The sequence below is a fragment of the Somniosus microcephalus genome, chromosome 20 (genome assembly GCF_052327205.1).
Source record: "Somniosus microcephalus isolate GS21.2 chromosome 20, FLI_Smic_1.0, whole genome shotgun sequence".
Taxonomy (NCBI): domain Eukaryota; kingdom Metazoa; phylum Chordata; class Chondrichthyes; order Squaliformes; family Somniosidae; genus Somniosus; species Somniosus microcephalus.
The window spans coordinates 34,768,575-34,793,244 of record NC_141006.1 but is presented as its reverse complement, the minus strand read 5'-3'; the positions used below and the strand labels follow the sequence as shown (position 1 = coordinate 34,793,244).

The following is a 24,670-nucleotide window of genomic DNA, read 5'->3' as shown; positions in this document are numbered from 1 at the left end:
AGATCATGGCTGATTTTCGACCTCAAATCCACCTTTCTGCACTATCCCCACATCCCTTGATTCCCCGAGAGTCCAAAAATCTATCTAGCTCAGCCTTGAATATACTCAACGACTCAGCATCCACAGCCCTTGTCTTTCTGCACACAGATATGCGAGTGTGTAGAGAGAACAGTAGAACACAAAAAACACTCAAGTAATATATACAACTGTGGCAAATTGGATTTTGCCAAGGTTAACTCAGCTGGATCAGTTTAAGCTTGTATTATTTCTGTAATGCTAAATTCAGTACTTTTTCTTAACAATAAGTTACCAACCTGAACATTTACTTCAGCTCACATTAGGGATCTGAAGTGATAATTGATACACAGAGGTAGGGTTTACATATGATCTCAAGCATTGCATACTACTGTGAGAGAAGTTCACTCCTTGCGAAACCCAACAGTCCAATGGGAACCATAGCTAAAGTAGATGCTAGGGAGCCTCCTGTGCCCATATCAAGTGTCCACTAGCATAGCAACTGTGATGGCCAGCTCAATCAACCTAGTTTCCATCTCATCAACTGAAAGGGGGGGACGAGGTTCCTCGGAGGTCTTTCTTAGTTGGACACTGAATGGTTTGTGTTTTTACAGCAGCACCAAGAACTTGCCTGTGCTTTAAAAGTCTGAACTAGCTTAGGTTTGGAAGCTTAGCTGGAGAAGATGAGCCCATGTTTAGAGAGAGTTAGTAAGTTGTGTCTATTGTTTTGCAATACTGAGGAGTATAGGACATTTGATTGTTCTCACTGTGAAAAAGCATATTCATCATGTAAATAAACCAGTTGATCGTCTAAAGCTTTGCCCTTGATTCAGTGCTTTTCAGCCTGCTTACTGCCATATTTCAGTAGCAAACTTCAGAGTAAGGGTTCTCTGATACGATCTCTAGGTCGTGCTATCATTTAACTGGATATTGGGCAGAAACTGGTTTGCTCCAGATCATTGGGGATGTGAAGTTTGCTTATAGGAGTACTGGCGATACAGAACCCAAGATTAGCTGGTGCAAAAATGGCGACAGTAAAATGTTACAATTACAAAATCAAGTCACTGCAATCACAGGAAGGAACATAGGAACAGGAGTAGGCCATTGAGCCCCTCGAGCCTGTTCCACCATTCAATGAGATCATGGCTGATCTGCGACCTAACTCCACATACCCGCCTTTGGCCCATATCCCTTAATACCTTCGGTTAACAAAAAGCTACCTGTTTTAAAAGAGAGTGCTAAAGGCAAGTTTAAGGCTGCAACTGTGAGACATTACAGGCCAATTGGCCTATCAAAAAAGGCATGGAAAACTGTCTAAAGGCAAATAATCAGCCAGAGCAGATTTAGAAAGGGATTTCACTGTCATTTACCTTTTGCACGTGGTGTTTATTGGACTGAATAATTTGTATTCCAGAACTTGACGTCATTTTTTTTCCCGGTTATTAACTATTCAGTTTCATAGGTTGTGTTGATACCAGTATTGTCCAGGTTTTATAACTTTAAATATTTACACCACAGTATTAGCAAGTGTTGAGTGGCAGATTTTTAACACTAAACTACCTCACTTTCCTACATTACAATGACTACACTTCAAAAATACTTCATTGGCTGTAATGAGCTTTGGGATGTCCTGAGGTCATGAAAGGTGCTATATTCTTTCTTTCTTTCACTTTCAGATTGTAAATCACATCTTAGAGTAAAACCTGTCGATCAAGGTGACTAAAACAAGTCTCCTTGAACATTTTGTAGCTCATTCATTTTATATTGGGAGCAAAAACAGGTGGTCGCGATAAATGTTTGGTGGTAGAATTTCTTGTGGGGGAAAAGTTATGCCCATTCTGCCAATATCAATTTACTATTAGCTTTCCTGCCAATCTCATTAGCATACGGTGGAATGTAAACATCTGCGTTAACAATCGGGCCTGAGGAATGCACTGAACTTTCTTGGTCTGAAAATTAAAGGTTCAATCCATCTGATCACATGCAATCTTGGAAGCTTTAAATTTTTTATGTGACTCATACTGAAGTCATAAAAATTCAACGAAAAGTCATAAACATTCAAAGAAACAGAAAATACAGTGCAAGTCTCAAGGAGGATAAATTTTTAAAGAAAGCGCTTAAAAGAAAATCACAATAAACCACCAGAAAAAATGACTTTTGTATCCTGCTGCACCCAGAATTCTGTGCTTTGAACCAGCATAATTGCAGGAAATTTGTGTGTACAGCTCTTTAGCCTGAGGGTGGAGCCATTACACTGAGCAGAGATGCGTTTGGGTGCAAGGATCGATAGACGGGCAAAAAAGATGGAGGAAATTAGAGCTCAGTGTGATTACGTGCGTAACACATTGGCGCCCGCGTTTGCTCGAGCTTTTATACCAGTTATTTGCGTTACGCCCCAATTACGGGTGTCTCAAGGCACAAATACACAGGAAATTCCATCCCACTCCATGCACAAAAGGTCTTGAGATAAGTTTCATTACACTAGACTTTCTTGCACAAAACTCATAAAGGAAAGAAAAAAAATTCTTAAATAGCAATTTAAATATCACACCGATTATTGACAGCATTTTACTAATTACCAGGAATGAGTAAAATGAACTACTAAAAGCTGAGGATATACAAAAAGAACGTATGGAAGTACATTACATACAAATTAATATATCTTTCATGATAATCAGATCCATAAGGACAATTTAAAGATTTTGTTACACAGGTATATTTTTGATAAACCATTCTGCCATTTTCCATACACAATCGCTATTCTATTGCACCAGTCCATTGCCTCTAGCAAACTCCATATTTGGCCAGCTGACTCATCATGTGGGCCATGATAAATGGCATATACATGCGCATCCCAGAATAATGTAATCATATGATGAATGATGCACATTTAGAGAAGTGACAGGCAAAAACGCAGAGAATTGAAACACTGACAAATACACAGCATCGGTTCTCAAAAACCGCACAATAAAAAGTTCTAGTTAATTCAGCTATTCTGAGCATTACAATCAGATAAAGTTGTTACATTCATTCCAAGTTGCATTGTATTGCAAGCAATTTGGTCATTTCAATCTAGAACATCAGCTGACATATATAAAGAACCGAAAGCTATAGTCGAGACATTTATTACATTAGTAGATCTGCTTTGCCATTTCTCATGGTGAGTTGGAGGAGATATCAGCCCAGAAATTCCGATCGCAGGCCTCCCGCGGGCGGAGGGCTGCGATCTGGAAAAATCTGCGCCTGGACCGGAGGGCTCCCGGGAGGCACAGAGTTCCGTTGCTGGGCCTCTCCAAACTGCCGGTGCGCAGGGCCCACGTATCCCAGGGGTGCATGTGGTTCGCAGCGTCCCTGGGATCATGTGGGCCATGGGGAGCCAATCAGAGAAGGGAGTCTCCCTTCATACATTTGACAGGAAGACCTGTTAATTATATGAATGGCGATCACCCCCAAAACATAGTAAAACTTTAAATAAATTTTTTTTTAAATCACATTTTTAAAATGACTTAAAATTACAATAAATTAAGTATTTTAAACAAAAATTTTATTTTTTGAAAAAAATAATTAAAGTTTTTAACGGGGCTAAAAAATAAACATACCTTTCTTTAAAGTATTTTTAAATGATAAATCAGTGGAAATTAAAAAAAAACTTTTTTCAACTCTTATCCTGGTAAAAGCAGGCCTTATGTCTGTTTTTACCAGGCGCAAGAATTGTAAGTGTTTTCTCCGGGCGGAGGGTCTCCAAAAAACAGAACTCTCCAACCGCAGAGGCCCTTCTCCTGGGCAGCCGGAGGATCTGTCAAGAGCTTTCTTGACAGATCGGAAATGCTGGTTTCCAGCGCATGCCTGAAACCGGCATTTCCGATGTCCCTACAGGTGAGTACACAGCGCGTACACACCCGTAGGGATCGGAATTTCTGCACCATCGCCAGCAGGACGTAACAGCAGGGCCAATGATTCACAGTGACTGAAGAAGCCAAATTTCATTTTTTATTGCATGGTATTATGGGACTTTTTTCGGTCTTTTGGTAATTGAATTCCACATCTCTGTCCATTATTCTGTGAAAACTGTCAATGAGTTATCTTCATTTATATAAAAGCAGAAGGTACACCACCAGATGGTATGCCAGTTGGAGGTAGGCACATGTTTTTAGCAGTTCTCAAGATTGAGTGCAGGTCGTAAACTTTCAAAACAATGGGGGTGATCCTGGACCTTTACAGCACTTGAGGGGTGTTTGTGATAAGTGGCAAAACTGGAAGGTAGAACGTGTGGTTTGACTCGCTATTCAATCCCTGGAATGTGTTAGCAGTGAGAGGAGGTGAGAGGGCACAGACCCGATAACACTTGTTTCTAAGGGCTGGATTTTGCCAATGGGGAGCTTTTGGAGGTGGGACTCCAAATTGTCGGGTTTTAGTCCCGCCTCCATCGAATTCTGGTCAACCCACGCTATTTTCCCTTGATTGACCTTGTTAAGTCCGGCAAGTGGGCTCAGCAGGCCAATTAAGGGGAAGCCGGTTACAGAGAACGTCAAACATTGACATTCTCTGTAGTTTGATGAGTTCTTGAATTCAAGACCTCATCAAACCTCTTTCTTTTGTAGAAATGAGATGGTTGTTGCATTGGAGAATGCAACGGCCATCTGTCATCTCTGCCGCGGAGGTGCGAGACTCTCTGCATACCCACCGATTGAAGCCTGCAGGAAGAAACAAAGGTAAGTACACTTTTTCTAACAATTTGCACTTACCTGAGATACTCACCTCTCCACACTTGCACCCATCACTCACCTCCACAGCACATTTTTGGACCCCTCCGACCCCCGCAGACCCACTACTCGCCTCGGTGACCCTGGCGGGTTTCGGAGCCTTCGGGAAGCCTGCACTTGTGTGGTCAAAAAAGGGATAATCCTATTTTCTGCCTGTTAACTATCTGTTAACAGGTAGTTAAGTGGCACTAATCCCTTCCCGTCTCCAAGGAGATGGGACCTGGCGTGGGACAGCTACCCACCTCCTGGCAAGATGGCATGGAGGCAGATTGGGCACCTGCCCCCAAATTACGCCATTTTCCCGGCAGACCCGCCTCCAAACCCGCCTCCCCAGGGCTGGCAAAATCCAGCCCTAAGTTTCTGAGAAATCTCTGCAAGCATTGCATTCAGTGTTTTCTGATCAGTACTCGGACATCAGTCTCTCACACAACTGTCACTAATTAGATTGTTTACAAGTTGTAACTACCAACAAAACAAAGCAGATGTTAATCAGAACCTGTTTATTTACCGAGAAGGTAATAAATTAATTTTTTTGGTGAAGTAAATGAGCTAAAATGAGAATGTCTGTCTCTTTCAGCTTGGTACACTTTCTAAAGTAAAAAAATAGTACTTTTTATTTAGGAACATAGGAACTGCTAGACGAGGAAAGCTCCATTTAGTTCGCCTTCTACCATCCTAGAGTCACATGATACAACAATAATGGAGTTATTGACTAATCATAGCAATCAATCTCTATCAATTAGTCTACAACAGACTCAGACTTGACACGAGTAAAACCCCAGTGGAAAAAAACATATATGCAAAAATGATGGCATAAAATGCATCCACCCACATCATCATATGTGGGCAGCCACCTGTAAATTAAATTACAATGAGGGACACATGGCCCTTCAACACACACCACTGATACCCCACCCTATAGTGCTGGTGAAATGAGTTGGCACTGTGGCAACGCATGTTTGTACTTTAGTGGAAAGATAGGACATGACATTGCATCCAAGGTAAATTCAGTTTCAGCTTTGTGGTGGGGGAAGGTGCAGTGTTTAATACATGGAAAAGTAAAAGAACAGATCCCCGTTGCAAATAAACAACTAGTTTAAAATCAGCACTGACAGAAGTGTGAACAGATCACGCGGGCTGCCTTTTTTTGTATTGGAATAGTGCAGAGAAAATGCTTCACCTTTATTTAGTATCACCTCTCATGGGTTCAGCAACAATGAGAACTTGCTGTGTGTTGAATCATGGGTAAAAACTTTCATTTTATTACAAACAGTGATTGGATGATGCGCAATGTTATAAAACCATTTTTCAAGAAATTGAGGGGAAAGCAATGTCCTTTTAGGCTGACATAATTTGGGAAAGCATTTCCATGTAAAGATAGAAAACAAGAAAATGTATGGCCCACTTGTGCATGGAGCTCCTCAGGGGATAATTACGGGAAAGTGACTATTAGACATTTCATTTGATAAATATCACAATCCCCACCTCTGGAATTTGAGTTTGAATCTAACTCACTAACTCAGACTTTGGGATGCAATTCTGCTCTCAATGAGTTCTGCAGGGTTCTAACTTAAATGACCTTAGACATCTCTTTCTTGCTTTCTAATGGCTGCGAGTCCATAAAACCAGCCATAGTTCAGCACTGCCAATCTCAATCAGAGAGGGCACAATGATGGCAGGTGAGGAGGAATTAAAATGCTGCACTGGTGCAACAGTCGTCATCTGAAGTAACCACCAACTATGCACCTGATGCACCAGGCTTGGTGCGATCATTGGGTGCTAACTGTTGAAACATTTTCCATTCCTCGAACGCTGGCAAATCTCACCTTGGCAAGAACAGAAATTTAGAAGCAAAGAAAGTTGTGGCGTCATGGAATGATCGTAAAAGTTTGACAAAGTATCAAAAAGACTTTTAGAAATGAATTTTTTAAACAGAAACAAATTCTCTTGCAACAACAGGTTGGCAGGTGATTTCAAAAAGCATTTACATTAGAAGAGAGAGGTGAATTTTATTTTAATTTAAAAAAAGTAGCCTTGATTTGTGAATATAGTACCTTGTCCGTAAGTTTTCTTGGTGCGGTTGACCGTCATAAACTGATAATACATCGAAGTCTTCCTCCAAGGCAAATGATTGAAATGCCAATTGTATTCTATTCCGTTCTTCAGTGATGATAGTCCAGGTGCAGTTGGCATAATTTGGATACCCATATGGAAAACCTGGGCTATCTATAGTTCCATTCGGACCACGTAATATATCACCACAGTTCTGACCTGAAACACAAATTGATATATTTTGATATTGGAAACATTTAATGTCCCATCACTTTTCTTAACTTATCTGCTTCAACAGTAAGATATACCTGTACATAAAATGGGGTTCTACTCAGTGATAAAACAATGTATATAATTTCTCTGTATCGTGTTATAAAGTATTTAAGTAGATCAAAATATGGTAAGATTTGGCCACTTAACTTACAAAAAACAGATATAGAGGGATTGACCAAGATTCAATACCATGGCTGAAGGGGAAGCCAAAGTTACTGGAAAGAATAATACAGGAATTCAAATGGGAGAATTTGTTGTTTAAACTTTATTCCCAGTCCCACTTGGTCTCTCTTTGTTCTACACCAATTGTGCTTGAATTAGTGATAGGCATTCTACTCCATGGCTTCTGTCAATAGTGCTCAGAACCAGCTGCTCGGAGGTGTGCAGGAAACTTTCGATTTACCAGCACCTAAATAACCAGAAATCTTGGTTAACCGGCAAAATTCAGGAGTAGGTTCAGGTAACTTTTATTACTTGCCTTCCTCCATCTGTTGCTGTGCAAGGGTGTGGCTGCAGCTGTTGCTAAGCTACAGAGACGCTTGCAACTTGTGGCCATTGTCCTGAACCTGTTGCTAAGCAACAGGGTTTGTTGCTTTATATGGAGCTCTCAGCTCCATATCTTTTACTATAGCTTTCGGTTATTTGGAATTTTTGATGAACCGGCACCACGTCGGTCCCGTCCGTGCCGGATAAAATAAAGTTTCCTGTATGGGTAATGCTAGGGCTTGACTTTCCACCTACTAAAAACAGTGCAACTCAAGTCAGGATCATCACAGAATTAGAGATAGGAAGATCAAAAACAAATCTACATCTTGGTACTCGAATATACTGCGGCATCTTACTAAACCAAATAACACAATGCCACCATGCTAATATTTATAAATAATAAAACACTGATTCCAATGTTAAGCTGACGACACAAAAAAAGCTATAAAATAATAATTATCTGGGAAGTAATACAAACCACTGAATTTGAGAGCTTGAGATGCATTTAAATTATTACAGCATTTTAAGAGGCTAAACATTTCCCAAAATAAACACATTTGTACCAAATACATACATTTTTGTTACTTGCAAGTTATCAGATTATATTTGCAATTTACTAAGATTTTCTTCCCAATTAATATATTTTATCAATAGAAAGTTGTCCATGTTCCAGGAGTATTGGTTTTGCTTTTTACGTCTTGACCAAAATAGATGCCTTTCTGATTTGACATCCCCCACCCCAATGAATCCATTGTTCCATGTTTACACCATGAAAACGTGCCGAGACTTATCCGTTGAACAACAATTGTCCCTCGGTCAATAATCTATAACCACAGGTACCAGACTATTATAATGGAGAGCAACAGGAATTGCATGATGGCACACCATACTGAAGCTTCAATGCACTGTGCCAGAGGGTTGGAAGGGAATTTATACTCAGGCAGTGAGTTTCCAACATAAAACCATGCCATCAAGGCAAAGAACCAGTGGCGAGTTCATTATTACAAGGAGAAAGCAAGTTGAATAGCCAAATATTCAAACCTTCTTTCACACACATAGAAGTGGCAAGCTGCAGAGAAACATTGCCACAACATCTTGGAACAGGTTCCAACCCTACATCAAAAGACATCTGTGCCTTGGGGTAAGCAATAAAGTAAGATGTGTAATCGGGAACATATAGCAATGCTCCATCTTCATAGAAGCAGCTATTAATACAAAAAATGTGATGAATTTAAATGTGTTCATATTTAGTTTCACTCTTCAACTGTAAAAAGAATATGCACTCTTCCTAGATCTGTAGTTTTCAGTATACACATCTGAGCTTTTAAAAAACTTATCACTTTCCTTTCACACTTCAAAAACTAACATCTGCATTGGAGTTCATGAATTGTAATCTAAAGTTGTTTTAAAAAAGGGTGATTTTGAAATCTTGGGGAAGAGGGTGAGGAATTAATTGCACAAGCATGGAAATATATTCGGTCACATACTTAACAGCAAAGTGATAATTCACTCAAGCATACTGCTGCCTTTATTTTTCACCTGACTGAGTTATCGCTTCATTGAGCAACTGAAATGAGGACCGTAACCTGCTGTAGTCTAGAGATGTCAGGTCCTGCGTGGTGCAATGGGTTTGGAACACTTTCTTTTCATCTCTGGGGCCTTTGAACAAATGACTAAAAGCCTGCTCTATCCTTTCTGGTCCGAGTGGCTCACCTACTCACTGGATAAACTGAGGCAGTTACTGAAGGAGCTTACTTTTACATTTATAAAGTGGTAGCGCTACCATGAGATGCTTTCTCTACTTATATCTCGAAGAAGAATTGGGTGAGAGGGGAAGATCATTTTACAATCTCAATCAAGCCATTCAAGGGCAAGTCTAAAAGATTGGCCAAACCTCAAAGGAAAACTGCTTCTGTGCATATTCTAAAACCAATGGTGGATAACTGCTCCACCACTAAATAGCATGTTACTTCTACCTTATCAGCTTGAATTGATATGGAATGGGGGTACCTTAAATAAGGGAAGAAAATAACTAAGGATCAGAAAACTTTAAAACAATCAACATTTTCTTTTAAATGGCCTAAAATACATTGAAGAAATCACAGATCACAGAAATCACAGAAACCCCACAGTGCAGATAGAGGCCATTTCGGCCCATCGAGCCTGCACCGACACATATCCCACCCGATCCCCGTAACCCCTACACCAACACATATCCCACCCTAGCCCCGTAACCCCACGTATTTAATCCCCCTAACACTAAGGGTCAATTTATCATAGCCAATCAACCTAACCCGCACATCTTTGGACTGTGGGAGGAAACCAGAGCACCCGGAGGAAACCCACGCAAACACGGGGAGAATGTGCAAACTCCACACAGACAGTCGCCCGAGGCCGGATTCGAACCCGGGTCCCTGGCGCTGTGAGACAACAGTGCTAACCACTATGCCACCGTACTACCAAATACAAATCTTCTGTCACCTAAAATGCCTCTATTACTTAAAAAACTGTTGTTACTTAGGGAAAAAAATGTACACTCATATTTTGTCACAGTATTTGTATTTTTCTTGTGCTAGAATGTACATCTGTCGTTGGGAAAATGCTGGAGTCCTTCATTAAGAAAGCAATAGCAGGGCATTTGGAAAATCATAATGCAGTCAAGCAGAGTCAGCATGGTTTTATGAAAGGGAAATCATGTTCAACAAATTTGCTGGAGTTCTTTGAGGATATAACGAGTAGGGTGGACAAGGGTGAGCCAGTGGATGTGGTGTATTTGGATTTCCAGAAGGCATTCAATAAGGTGCCACACAAAAGGTTACTGCATAAGATAAGAGCTCACAGAGTTAGGGGTAATATATTAGCATGGATAGAGAATTGGCCATCAGAAAGCAGAGAGTCTGGATAAATGAGTCATTTTCTGGTTGTCAAACGATAACTAATGGGGTGCCACAGGGATCGGTGCTGGGGCCTCAACTATTTACAATCTACATTAATGACTTGGATGAAGGGACCGAGTGTAATGTAGCCAAGTTTGCGGATGATACAAAGATTGGTGGGAAAGCAAGTTGTGCAGAGGACTCAAAGAATCTTCAAAGGGATATAGACAGGCTAAGTGAGTGGGCAAACATTTGGCAGATGGAGTATAATGTGGGAAAGTGCGAGGTTTTCCACTTTGGCAGGAAAAATAAAAATGCAAACTATTATTTAAATGGCGAGTGATTACAAAATGCTACAGTCCAGAGGGACCTGGGGTCCTTGTATATGAAACACAAAAAGTTAACATACAGTTACAGCAAGTAATCAAAAAGGCAAATGGAATGTTGGCCTTTATTTCAAGGGGGTTGGAGTATAAAAGCAGGGAAGTCCTGCTACAACTGTACAGGGTATTGGTGAGGCCACACCTTGAGTACTGCATACAGTTTTGGTCACCTTATTTAAGGAAGAATATACTTGCATTGGAGGCAGTTCAGAGACGATTCACTAGGTTAATTCCAGAGATGAGGGGGTTGACTTATGAGGAAAGGTTGAGCAGGTTGGGCCTATGCTCATTGGAATTTAGAAGAATGAGAGGTGATTTTATTGAAACATATAAGATACTGAGGGGGCTCGACAAGGTAGATGCATAGAGGATGTTTCCCCTCGTGGGGAAATCTAGAACTCAGGGGCACAGTTTCAGAATAAAGGGTCGCCCTTTTAGAACTGAGATGAGGAGGAATTTCTTCTCTCAGAGGGTCGTAAATCTGTGGAATTCTCTGCCCCAGAGAGCTGTGGAGGCTGGGTCATTAAATACATTTAAGGTGGAGCTAGACAGAGTTCTGCAAGATAAGGGGGTGAAGCATTATGGGGAGCAGGCAGCAATGTGGCTTTGAGCCTAAGATCAGCCATGATCTTATTGAATGGCAGAGCAGGCTTGAGGGGCCAAGTGGCCTATTCCTGCTCCTATTTCTTATGTCTTTATTCAGAACACACACAGTGCGTAAACAACTGAGGCTTTTAAGTTATTGTCTGAGCAATAGTATACGGCGTTTAGATCCTACATGTTCAATTCAACAGTGAAATTATGATAATTCCATTGTGGTTTATGAAAAGTGGAAAGTAATCGCACCAACTTGAGAATTCTGCAGAATTGTTTTCTTTAAAGATGCATCATCAGATTTCTGTCACAGGGACAACAGTAACCTTGATTTCATAACAGAAACATTTCTGTATCTCAATATAAAGACACACTGGGAGTCAATCATGATCTTTTCAATAGTGATAGATAAGAGTCTAAAGAGTGAAATCAAATAGATTCATCACAAAAGCAAAATATTGCGCATGCTGGAAATCTGAAACAGTAAATGCTGGAAATACTCAGCAGGTCAGGCAGCATCTGTGGAGAGAGAAACAGAGTTAACGATTCAGGTCGATGACCTTTCATTAAGACTCAACTATTCTGATTTGTTTATTTTATCACGTCAAGCTTATAGCAGAATGTCACCTCTCTGATAGTCTGGCAATTAGGGATAACGATATATGTTTTAAGCATTCAGAGTTGACTTTGTTCTGTACAAAAGCCAGCCAGGTGCCATTTATCTTTTGATTCACATTCCTCAAGGGCTACGTTGAACTCCAATGATCTGGTCCCGTCAGTGAAGGTGGTCCCTCAGGTTGCATCCGTGGTAAGACTTAGGCGGAGAAATATTTGGCAGCTTTCTGATAGATTTTTAATTTCTCAGTACCACCATACCTGGTAGAGATGGGCTCATGGGAATTATGTGGTGGTTAGATGGAACCTCCCATATAAGTTTGAATTATGGACACTGGTACAGATTCAGGAGTATTTGGAGAGTCACTGTAAAAGTTTGGTGCTATGGAAGTTTAACTTTGTACCCAAGGAGGTATATGAAAATTTCTGTAATCAAGTCAAAAGTTTGCTATTTAAACTTTCCATTGTTTCATGTTTTACTTTGACAAACAGTAAGCTATAAGCTACAAACCCATTTTATAGCTTAAAGTCCAAGTCAGGCTGCCTGATAGTGTTTAATGTTCCACTATCTCCTCTGAGTCAGAAGATTGTGGGTTCAAGTCCCACTCCAGGGTAGTGCTGAGGGAGTGCTGTACTGTCGGAGGTGCTGTCTATCAGATGAGACGTTAAACCGAGGCTCCGTCTGCTCTCTCAGGTGGACGTAAAAGATCCCATGGCACTATTTCGAAGAAGAGCAGGGGAGTTATCCCCGGTGTCCTGGTCAATATTTATCCCTCAAGCAACATAACAAAAAAACAGATTATCTGGTCATTATCACATTGCTGTTTGCGGGAGCTTGCTGTGTGCAAATTGGCTGCTGTGTTTCCCACATTACAACAGTGACTACGCTTCAAAAGTACTTCATTGGCTGTAAAGCGCTTTGAGAGATCCGGTGGTCATGGAAGGTGTTATATAAATTTAAGTCTTTTTTTCTTACTATCTGAAGGCTAGGATAACATGAGGGCATTTGTACTATCTCTAGTAAAGAATAACAGTAATAATGCCTTTTGTTTGACTCTATGCAATATTAAAATACAAGGTATTGTCCGGAATAAGTTACTTTTCAATTTGTAGGGAATGGGGTCTTGATTACGGGAATGGTATTTGGCACAGAACACAACAAATATCTGGTGAAGCCTTCAGAATGTAATAGGTCAAAAATGCTCATCGTCATACTGCCATGAAGATCTACACAACTTATTCCAGAAAAAATGAATACACTGTCCTTGTAATAATATAGCTACCAATGAGATTTAGAGAAAGAAAGAAAAATTGGCGAAGGAGAAAGACTTCTGAAAGTTTTGAAGAAGAGTTTCGAATGATTGGGTGTCTTTGGGTGCCGGATGATTTGGTAATATCTGTAATGCTATTTACCAGAATATCAGCAAGAGGGAGGTCCTCGTCACTGACATATGTGGGACCAGCATCTGTTGTTGGGAAACTTAATAAGCTTTGCTACTTATATTTGTAAAACGTTTAGTATTACACCTCAGGGTTTCAATGATACTGATGAACTGCTAAAGCTCTGCTCACAGAATGTCATATGAAACCCATGATGTGTTGCCAATGAGCTCCTAGCTATGTCTCGTCAGATATTTATCACATTGGACTATTAATCTCCTCTGTTCATGTCAGTTCTAATCTCTTCTACTCATAGCAGTTCTATCCAAAATTCTGAGATTACATTTTCTGTATTTATTTGTTCTTAGCAGTAGAATACTACACAAACATCGCATCGGTGTTCCAGAGCTGGTGCTGCAAACTTGAGAATTATTAACTAAAAATAAATCCAGGTGTCTGGCAGAGATATAGTATTAAGATCAAACTTCAGCATGGAATCCACTGTTCAAAATTCATGAAATGAGTTGAAGAACATCAAACTCTGATTGAATTTCTAGCTCAATGCACTCGTTGTGGGAAAAATGTTCACACGAACAATTGATCATAACTATTTTTTTTAAAAATCGGTCAGGGCATTCGGGAGAAAAACTGCATAGGTCAGAAGTTCGCATCCCATTGAATGCCGCCTCGTTTACGATGCTTCTGATTACTTGAAAACTTTAGTTTATCTCATGGCATTGTTTGGGATCCAAGTTGAAACAAGCTTAGTCGCTTTGTAGGAGTCTACGTACTCCTAGCAAAAAATACTGAACTTGGAGAGGTTCAACAGAAAAGGTTTAATTCTTGAGACTGCATGTTGAACACAAAAAGGCGTCAGGGCCTACACCAAGTCTGACTGCTTTTCATCAGTCCACAGCTTCGACTGCTCCTCCCCCGCTCTGGGCTTAACTATGTTGCAGATCGAGTTTCTTAAAGGTGTGATCCTTCTTAAAGGCATGACGCCTGATTTATAGTCTACGGACCGAAAAGCGGATTGTGTCCTTTCTGTGGTACGCCACACAGCTCCCCCCAGAATCCGCTAGTAGGGAGTGTACGAACCGGCGTGGCGGCTTGATGGCACGGCCGGAACGGCTCTTGGCGGTTGGTGTCGGGAGCGGGGCGGTCGGACGCGTCGGGCTCTTAGGCGGTCTGCCCCGCGGTGGGGGTTGACCCACTTGAACGGGTTCGTCGGGCTCTAGGTGCGCCAGCTTGAGCCGGTCAACCGACACCTTGTCAGTTCTGCCGCCCACTTCGAGGAGGAAGAACTTGTTCCCCGTCTGGAGTACCTTGTAGGGTCCGTCGTATGGGGGCCGTAGAGGTCCTCGGTGGGCGTCATGGCGCACGAAAACAAATTTGGCCATGTGCAGGCTAGGTGGTACGCGGGTTGCTGGTTCGCCGTGCCGGCCGGTGGGTACCGGAGCGAACTGTTGTGCTCGGTTGGCGAAAGCGCGGCGTTGCTGGTCAGCCGACCAGGGGGTTGTGGCGGTGGGCAGGAACTCTCCGGGTACGCGCAGTGGCTGGCCGTACACGAGTTCCGCCGCCGAGGCTTGCAGGTCTTCCTTGACCGCGGAGCGTAGGCCAAGTACCACCCACGGGAGGCGGTCGATCCAAGCCTCGTCCTCGAGGCTGGCGTGGAGGGACGCCTTCATGGACCTGTGGAATCACTCGCACAGTCCGTTGGCTTGGGGGTGGTAAGCCGTGGTGTGGTGAACGGCCACCCCGAGGTTTCGGGCGATGGCGGCCCACAGATCAGAGGTGAACTGCGGGCCTCTATCCGACGTCATGTAGGAGGGGACGCCGAACCGAGCGACCCAGGTACCGATGAACGCCCTCGCGATGTCGGCGGTGGTGGTGGACGTCAGTGGAATGGCCTCGGGCCAGCGGGTGGTACGGTCCACGATTGTCAGCAGGTGCGTGTGATCTTGTGATGGCGGCAGGGGGCCGACGAGGTCGATGTGGACGTGGTCAAACCTTCTTTCTGGCACGGTGCATTCCTCGAGTGGGGCTTTGACGTGCTGGTGGATTTTGGCACGCTGGCAAGCTATGCAGGATCTGGACCAGACGCGCACATCTTTGCGCAGGCCGCGCCAGACTAATCGGTTGGCCACCAGTCTAATGGACGCGCGGGTGCCGGGGTGTGAGAAGCCGTGGACGATGTCAAACACCCGTTTTCGCCAGGACGCCGGGACTACGGGGCGGGGTTGCGCCAAGGAGGTGTCGCATTTGACTGTGACGGTGGACGGGCCGCAGGCGGCGTCGGTCAGTCGCAGCCCTGGGAGGGTTATGGGCGCGGAGAGCAGATCGGGGTCGGTGCATTGCTCCGCTGCCAGTTGAGCATAGTCCACTGCCAGGTGGGCGTCGTGGATGGCGGGGTGGGATAGGCAGTCGGCCACCACGTTGTCTCGACCGGAGACGTGCCGGATGTCCGTGGTGAATTCGGACACCACGGCGAGCTGGCGTTGTTGCCTGGCTGACCACGGGTCCGCAGATTTCGCCATCGCGAATGTCAGGGGTTTGTGGTCGACAAACGCGGTGAAGGGGCGGCCCTCCAGAAGAAATCTAAAATGGCGGACTGCCAGGTACAGTGCGAGGAGCTCGCGGTCAAAGGCGCTGTATTTGTCCTCCGGGGAGCGCAGTTGGTGGCTGAAAAAGGCCAGCGGTTGCCAGGCCCCGTCGACCCACTGTTCGTACACGGCGCCGACCGCGTGGTTGGAGGCGTCCGTGGTGAGGGCCACCCTGGTGTTGGGCTGTGGGTGAGCGAGCATGGTGGCGTCAGCGAGCGCCTTTTTGGTCGAGTCGAAAGCGGTCAACATGTCCGCCGACCACTCGATCGCCATTCTGTCTTTCTTACCCCGGAGGGCTTCGTATAGGGGCCGCATGAGGAAGGCCGCTCTGGGAATTAAGCAGTTGTAAAAGTTGATCATCCCCAAGAACTCCTGGAGGCCTTTGATGGTGGTAGGCCGGGGGAACTGCTGGACGGCTTGCACCTTGGCGGGCAGGGGAATGGCTCCGTCCTGCGTGATGTGGTGGCCGAGGAATTCGATCCTGCTGAGGCCGAATTGGCACTTGGCTGGGCTGATGATGAGCCCGTGCTCACTGAGCCACTGGAACAGGGTGCGGAGGTGCTCGATGTGTTCCTGCTTGGAGGAACTAGCTACCAGGATGTCATCCAGGTAGACAAAGAGGAACTTCAGGTCCCGGAGGACTGAGTCCATGAGCCGCTGGAAGGCCTGGGCCGCGATTTTGAGGCCGAAGGGCATTCGAAGGAATTCGAATAGCCCAAAAGGGGTGATTATGGCCGTCTTGGGAACGTCCGTGGGGTGGACTGGCACCTGATGGTAGCCGCGCACCAGGTCGACTTTGGAAAAGACTGAGTGGCCGGCCAGTCTAGCCGAGAAGTCTTGAATGTGCGGTATGGGGTACCGATCCGGCGTGGTGGCGTCGTTTAGGCGCCGGTAGTCCCTGCAGGGGCGCCATCCCCCGTCGGGTTTGGTGACGATGTGGAGTGGGGAGGCCCAGGGGCTGTTGGAGCGGCGGATGATGCCGAGCTGTTCCATTGTGGCGAACTCGGCCCGCGCGATCTCCAGCTTGGCCGGGTCCAGCCTGCGGGCGTGGGCATACACCGGTGGGCCTGTGGTGGGGATGAAGTGTTCTACCCCGTGCTTAGCAACATACTCAGCCAGGAGTGCTGAGTAGTCGTCCGTTGAGCGGGCGCGGCACTGCCACGCCATTTCGGCGGGTTGGGAGGGGGCCATGGCGCCCGGGATAGGTGACATGGTGTTCATGTCCATGAGGCGGCGCCGAGGCATGTCGACCAACAGGCCGTGGGCGCACAGGAAATCCGCACCGAGGAGCGGGGAGAGCACCTTGGTGGTGATAAACTCCCAGTGGTAGCGGCGGCCTGCGAGGTCGATGGTGACGGTGCGGGTGCCATACGTCCGGATGTCGGTGCCGTTGGCGGCAGCCAGCGCAGGGCCGCGGCCGCGTCGCTGGATCTCGAGGGCGGACACGGGGATGATGCTATGCTGCGCGCCCGTGTCGCATAGGAAACGGCGTCCGGAGGCGCTGTCCATAACGTACAGCAGCGCGCCTGCTTGCCCCACGGCCATCGTGTAGGCCGGTGTGGGGGCGGTTGGAAACATGCAGGGATGGCTGCAGCGGCGTGCCTGTGCGCCGAACCGGGTATGGAAGTAGCAGTAGCCCTGGGTCGGAGGGCTTGGGGGACGTGGGGGCCTGGGGGGCCTCGTGGCCGAGCTGTGTGGCCGCGCGATAGAGGGTGGGGCGTGCGCCGACGCTGCGGAGGCTAGGTCGGGGGTGACGGCGTGGTTGGAGCCGGCGGACAGTAGCTTATCGGCTTCATCGGCCAGGACCTCGAGGTCCGTGAGGCTGGACGCCACGATCGCCGGGCGGATGCTGGGAGGTAGTTGGCGGATAAAGAGCGTGCGGAAGAGGGAGCCGGGCGGTTTCTCGTTGGTCAGAGCAAGCATGTGTGAGAGCAAGTCTGACGGCGTGGAGTCACCGAGGCCCGGGAGGTCGAGGAGGTGGCAGTTGCGCAAAAATTGGGAGGCTGTGAATTTTTTAAGGAGTGCGGCCTTGAGATGTGCGTACTTGCCTTCCTCCGAAGGGTTTTGTAGTGTTGTCCAGACTTTCGTGATTGTGGAGCTGCCCAGGGAGGCGAGGAGGTAGTCGTACATCGTTGCGTCGGCGGTGATGCCGTGGAGTCGGAATTGCGATTCGGCTTGAAGGAACCAGGCGGTGGCTAGGTTCTCCCAGAACTCCGGCAGCTTCACAGAAACTGCGTTTGTGTCAGCCATGGTTACGCTTAGGAGTCGTCCTGAGCGTCGGGGTCACCAATGTAGGAGTCTACGTACTCCTAGCAAAAAATACTGAACTCGGAGAGGTTCAACAGAAAAGGTTTAATTCTTGAGACTGCATGTTGAACACAAAAAGGCGTCAGAGCCTACACCAAGTCTGACTGCTTTCATCAGTCCACAGCTTCGACTGCTCCTCCCCCGCTCTGGGCTTAACTATGTTGCAGATCGAGTTTCTTAAAGGTGTGATCCTTCTTATAGTCTACGGACCAAAAAGCGGATTGTGTCCTTTCTGTGGTCGGTACGCCATAGCTTCCATATTAGTGATCATGATCTTTGGAGAAAAGTCAAAGAAATTTTCCCAGCAGCTGCTAAGCCTTAGCTGATTAGTAATACTAATTCAATAGCCACGTGTGAAGGATAAGATAATTTTATATTGCCCTGGCTTATTTTTGATTGAACAAGCAATCCAACTAAAGAAAGGGTGGCAGCAAGGGCAAACAATACTAAGGGGGGAATCTTGCCAGCACTCAGGGGGCAGGTTTGGAGGCAGGACCGGTGGCAAAATTGCAAAGATTGACAGCGGGTCCCGAACCCGCTGTCAAGCCGCCTCCAAACAATCTTCCCGTGTGTCGGGTCCCTGATTTGCGCATGGACACGACACCTAGTGGCGGGAAGAGGATTATAGGCACTTAACTGCTTGTTAACAGGTTGTTAACAGGCAGTTAAGAGGCTTTTTCCAATTTTGGCAGGTCTACTGTGGGCTTCCCGATGTCCGGACACCGCGCCAGGGTAAGTGTGGCGTGCTGTGGGTCTATTGTAATGTTTCTTCATTGATGACAGCTGCAAAAGTGGTGTGAAGGATCCAATGGTACACTGGTGATTTTCAGAGGGAAGAAAATGTTGGGAAAATCATTTTTAATGAATTTAGACTTTTCTGTAGGTAACAAGTTTTGAAGTGTTTGTGTCGTCCCACCTCATTGAGAAAACCTCTCTCACCAGTGACAGATTGCTTCTGTAACCTCACCTGCAGCTGACATCTGTCCTAGCCTAAGGAGGGAGTCAACGGAAAGCCTGGGTGCAAGGGCTCACCTTTGCACAGTGATTGTCAGTGTTTGCAGCACCTCAATGCTGTCAAACACTGAAAAAATCACCTGTCAAAAACAATTGAGTGTGGCCCCTTTAAGAAAACCGGCAGATGACGCATCATCAACTGACGTCATCTGACACCGGCTTTCTCTTAATTGGCCGGCAGGGCGGGCTTAACAAGGCCAATTGACGCAAAATAGCATCTGTGCGTCGGATGTCGTTGGGGGCAGGATCGGAACCCGGAAGGCACCTGTCCCGCCCCCAAGCCACATCAAAAGGTAAAATCCAGCCCCAAGTGTTCACTTCATACATGTGATGCTTCTGAAACATGTTCTGGAGTCAAGTTCACCTGATTGCTTAGTGCAGAAATGTGCTGCCTTGGCGTGTTGCTGAGTTAGAGAAACTATGAAGGTCTCAGGTTCAGGTCTTTGCCCAGGCTGAGCGAGCTAATCTCCCACTAGAGCGGTGATATGGCATCCCAGTTGACCACAGTGCAACTGGGGAAAAGGAGAGCAAAAATCAACCAGTGTTTCTGGTCACTTTCAGTAATTCCGGTTGGAAAGTACACATGTCTGAATGGTGGATGATGATTAGATGAGCTTGGCTTTGATGCCCAACTACAGACGAAAAGCCTGCTGGCACTCAACATCAAGGCACACACCTGAAGAGTGAATATGTGGGTGAGGTACCAGAGAGCTGCCAATATGCACGGAATCTTTGAAACAGGAAGGAAAGGAGGAGGGTAGAGGGATAGAAGTATTGAGCCTGTACTGGTATAATTGTTTGCCTTTCATGATTAGGCTATTTAAGTAAACGAAGGAAGTATATCGTCGATCCTTCATCGACGCTGGGTCAAAATCATGGAACTCCCGGCCTAACAGTACTGTGGGAGTACCTTCGCCACACGGATTGCAGCAGTTCAAGAAGGCGGCTCACCGCCACCTTCTCGAGGGCAATTAGGGATTGGCAATAAATGCTGACCTTGCCAGCGATGCCCACATCCCATACACGAATAAAAAAAATCTGATCTTTGCCCTCTGCAGCTTTGTAATCAGATGCTCTTGTTTAGTGAGGGTCAGTTGGTTCCAAGTTCAGAGGAAATTGCAAACCTTAAAATTCAAAACAGAATTTATTAAGAAATACAATTTAATTTACTGTTTCAACAAGCTGATGACATGATCTACGTAGTCTCTGAAGATCAGTGTAATTGTTTGCTGTATTTTGTCATCGATGCAGCAGCTTTACAAGGGTCAACCCTACTTTTCCAGCTGGCAGCAAAGCTAGCTGTCATTTACCCACAGTTTTACTCAGGTTTCTGTAGGCTTCATGTAGCCGTCTCACAGTGAAGCAGCGCTTGCCAAATTTCACTTTCAGATCACTCTTAAGCCAAACACTTTGCCAGATTTGTGTTGCCCTGGGTTCCCTGCCTTTACTGTGATCTGAGGGGGTCACACTTGTACACTGCTACTACCTTCTACCAATCGTTTTCCTCCCTGTTCTTCCCAGGCACTACAATTAGTTGGTCTAGTTACTGCATGTTACTGCTCACTTATGTCCTCAGAGAGTAGTCTTTAATATTAGCAGAGCCATACATACAGTTCACCTCCCAACTTAGCATCTTCTTTGATACAAAATAGTTACTAATTAATCCAATAGGGAAACATGGCAAAATTTCTTTACTCAGAGAGTAGCTAGAATGTGGAACTCACTACCACAGGAAGTGGTTGAGGCAAATAGCTTTGATGCTTTCAAAAGGAAACCAGACGAGTACATGAGAGAAGGGGTAATAGAAAGATATGCTGAAAGGCTGAGATGAGGTAGATGGAATGGGAGGAGACTCGTGTGGAGTATAAACACTAGCACAGATTAGTTGGGCAGAATGGCCTGTTTCTCTGCTGTACATTATATGTAATAGCTATATATTCCTCTATATATAAAGAATTTCCATTGGTATAGCACCATTCACGACCTCAGGGTATCCCAAAGCGCTTTGCAGCAATTGGAGTACTTTTGCAGTGTAGTCATTGTTTTAATGTAGGAAACGCGGCAGCCAATTTGTGCACAGCAAGGTCCCACAAAAAGCAATAAAATATACGACTTGTTTGTTTTAATAATGATTGGTTGAGGGATAAGTATTGGCCAGGACACCAGGAGAACTCCCCCTCTCTTCTCTGAATAGTGCTGTGGGATCTTTCGCATCCACCTGAGATGGCAACTCCAACAGTGCAGCATTCCCTGGATTGTGTGCTCAATCTCTGGAGTGGAGCTTGAACCCTTGACACAGAGGCAAGAGTGCTACCGCTGAGCCCAGACTGACACCATATACATTGTTCGGTGCATTCCCACTGATAGCACGTGGATAGCACGATTAGGGAGTTGGTCACACTGCAGGTAAAGGCTGCACAGGCACGAAGGGAATGGGTGACCGCCAGTCAGAGTAGTAGGCACAGACAGGTAGTGCAGGGGTCCCCTGTGGCCAACCCCCTCTCAAACAGATATACTGCATTGGATATTGTTGGGGGAGGTGGCTTATTGGGGGAAGGCAGCAGCAGCCAACTTCCTGGCACTATGGGTGGTTCTGCTGCACAGGACGGGAGAAAAAAGAGCGGGAGAGCTATAGTGATAGGGGATTCTATTGTAAGGGGAATAGATAGGCGTTTCTGCGGCCACAAACGAGACTCCAGGATGGTATGTTGCCTCTCTAGTGCAAGGGTCAAGGATGTCTCGGAGCTGCTGCAGGGCATTCTGGAGGGGGAGGGTGAACAGCCAGTTGTCGTGGTGCACATAGGTACCAACGACATAGGTAAAAACCGGGATGAGGGCCTACAAGCTGAATATAGGGAGTTAGGAGGTAAATAAAAAAGTAGGACCTCAAAGGTAGTAATCTCAGGATTGCTACAGTGCCACATGCTAATCAGAGTAGAAATAGAAGGTATTTCAGATGAATACGTGACTAGAGGAATGGTGCAAGGGGGGGGGATTCAAATTCCTGGGACATTGGAACTGGTTCTGGGGGAGGTGGGACCAGTACAAACTGGACGGTTTGCACCTGGGCAGGACCGGGACCAATGGCCTAGGGGGAGTGTTTGCTAGTGCTGTTGGGGAGGGTTTAAAATAAAATGGCAGGGGGTTGGGAACCTGGGCAGGGAGACAGAGGAAAGGGAAGCAAGGATAGAAGCAAAAGACAGAAGGAGAAAAGCAAAAGTGGAAGGCAGAGAAATAAAGGGTGTAAATCAATCAGGGAAACAGTAAATAATAATTTTAAAAGGACTAAGAGTGTTAAAAAAATAAACCTGAAAGCTTTGTGTCTTAATGCAAGGAGCATTCACACACACAGAAAATCACACAGAAACCCCACAGTGCAGATAGAGGCCATTTCAGCCCATCGAGCCTGCACCAACACATATCCCACCCGATCCCCGTAACCCCATGTATTTAATCCCCCTAACACTAAGGGTCAATTTATCATAGCCAATCAACCTAACCCGCACATCTTTGGACTGTGGGAGGAAACCGCACAGGATAGTTTCCTGGACCAATATGTCGAGGAACCAACTAGAGATCAGGCCATTTTAGATTGAGTATTATGTAATGAGAAAGGATTAATTGGCAATCTTGTTGTGCGAGGCCCCTTGGGGAGGAGCGATCATAATATGATAGAATTCTTCATTAAGATGGAGAGTGAAGTAGTTGACTCAGAGACTAGGGTCCTGAATTTAAATGAAGGAAACTACGATGGTATGAGGCGCAAGTTGGCTAGGATGGATTGGGGAACGTTACTTAAAGGGTTGACGGTGGATAGGCAATGGCAAACATTTAAAGATCGCATGGATGAACTACAGAATTTGTTCATCCCTGTTTGGCATAAAAATAAAACAAAAAAGGTGACTCAACCATGGCTAAAGGGAAATTAGGGATAGCATAAGATCCAAGGAGAGGACATATAAATTGGCCAGAAAAAGCAGCAAACCTGAGGATTGGGAGCAGTTTAGGATTCAGCAAAAGACAAAGGGATTAATTAAGAGGGGGGAAATAGAGTATGAGAGTAAGCTTGCAGGAAACATAAAAAACTGACAGTAAAAGCTTCTATAGATATGTGAAGAGAAAAATATTGGTGAAGTCAAGCGTAGGTCCCTTGCAGTCAGAATCAGGGGAATTTATAATGGGGAACAAAGAAATGGCAGACCAATTAAATACATACTTTGGTTCTGTCTTCACAAAGGAGGACACAAATAACCTCACAGAGATGTCAGGGAGCATAGGGTCTAATGAGAGAGAGGAACTGAATGAAATCAGTATTTGTAGGGAAATAGTGTTAAAGAAATTGACGGGATTGAAGGCCGATAAATCCCCAGGGCCTGATAATCTACATCCTAGGGTACTTAAGGAAGTGGCCCTAAAAATAGTAGATGCATTGTTGGTCATCTTCCAAAATGTTATAGACTCTGGAACAGTTCCCATGGATTGGAGGGTAGCTAATGTAACCCCACTATTTAAAAAAGGTGGTATTGAAAAAACGGGGAATTATAGACTGGTAAACCTTGGTGGCATCAGAGGGTCAGGCTGAAGCCTTGGTACATTCCCTTTGCATTAGTCTGCACCTGTTGTGAAAAGTTTGTGAACCAGGATGTCTTGCTGCAGTTGTACAGGGCCTTGGTGAGACCGCACCTTGAGTATTGTGTGCAGTTTGGTCGCCTTATCTGAGGAAGGATGTTCTTGCCATGGAAGGAGTGCAGCGAAGATTCACCAGGCTGATGCTTGGGATGGCAGGAATGATGTATGAGGAGAGATTGTGTCGATTTGGCTTATACTCACTGGAGTTTAGAAGATTGAGAGGGGATCTCATTGAAATCTATAAAATTCTGTCAGGCCTGGACAGACTAGATGCAGGAAGGATGTTCCCAATGGCTGGGGAGTCCAGAACCAGGGATCACAGTCTAAAGATAAGGGGTAAGCCATTTAGGACTGAGATGAGGAGGAATTTCTTCACCCAGAGAGTGGTGAACCTGTGGAATTCTCTGCCACAGAGGGCGGTGGAGGCCAGTTCATTAAATATATTCAAGAAGGAGTTGGATATATTTCTTAAGGCTAAAGGGATCAAGGGATATGGGGAGAAGGCAGGGACAGGGTACTGAATTTGGATGATCAGCCATGATCTCACTGAATGGCGGAGCAGGCTCGAGGGGCCGAATGGCCTACTCCTGCTCCTATCTTCTATGTGTCTATGTGTCTATAAGAACAGTCCCAGAACCCTGGAGCAGGAACGATGTCCAACAGAGCTGTCCACACTTGCT

The 24,670-nt window shown here is 45.4% G+C and overlaps 1 protein-coding gene across 1 annotated transcript in view; it reads right to left on the bottom strand.

Annotated features, from left to right (window-relative positions):
- Positions 1 to 24,670, bottom strand: part of LOC147103116 (CUB and sushi domain-containing protein 2-like) — a 904,868-nt gene that overhangs the window by 647,560 nt on the left and 232,638 nt on the right. Inside the window, exon 2 of the mRNA XM_085962436.1 lies at positions 6,833 to 7,049. Coding sequence (XP_085818562.1) covers positions 6,833 to 7,049 — 217 coding nt within the window. The remainder of the gene's footprint in view (positions 1 to 6,832; positions 7,050 to 24,670) is intronic.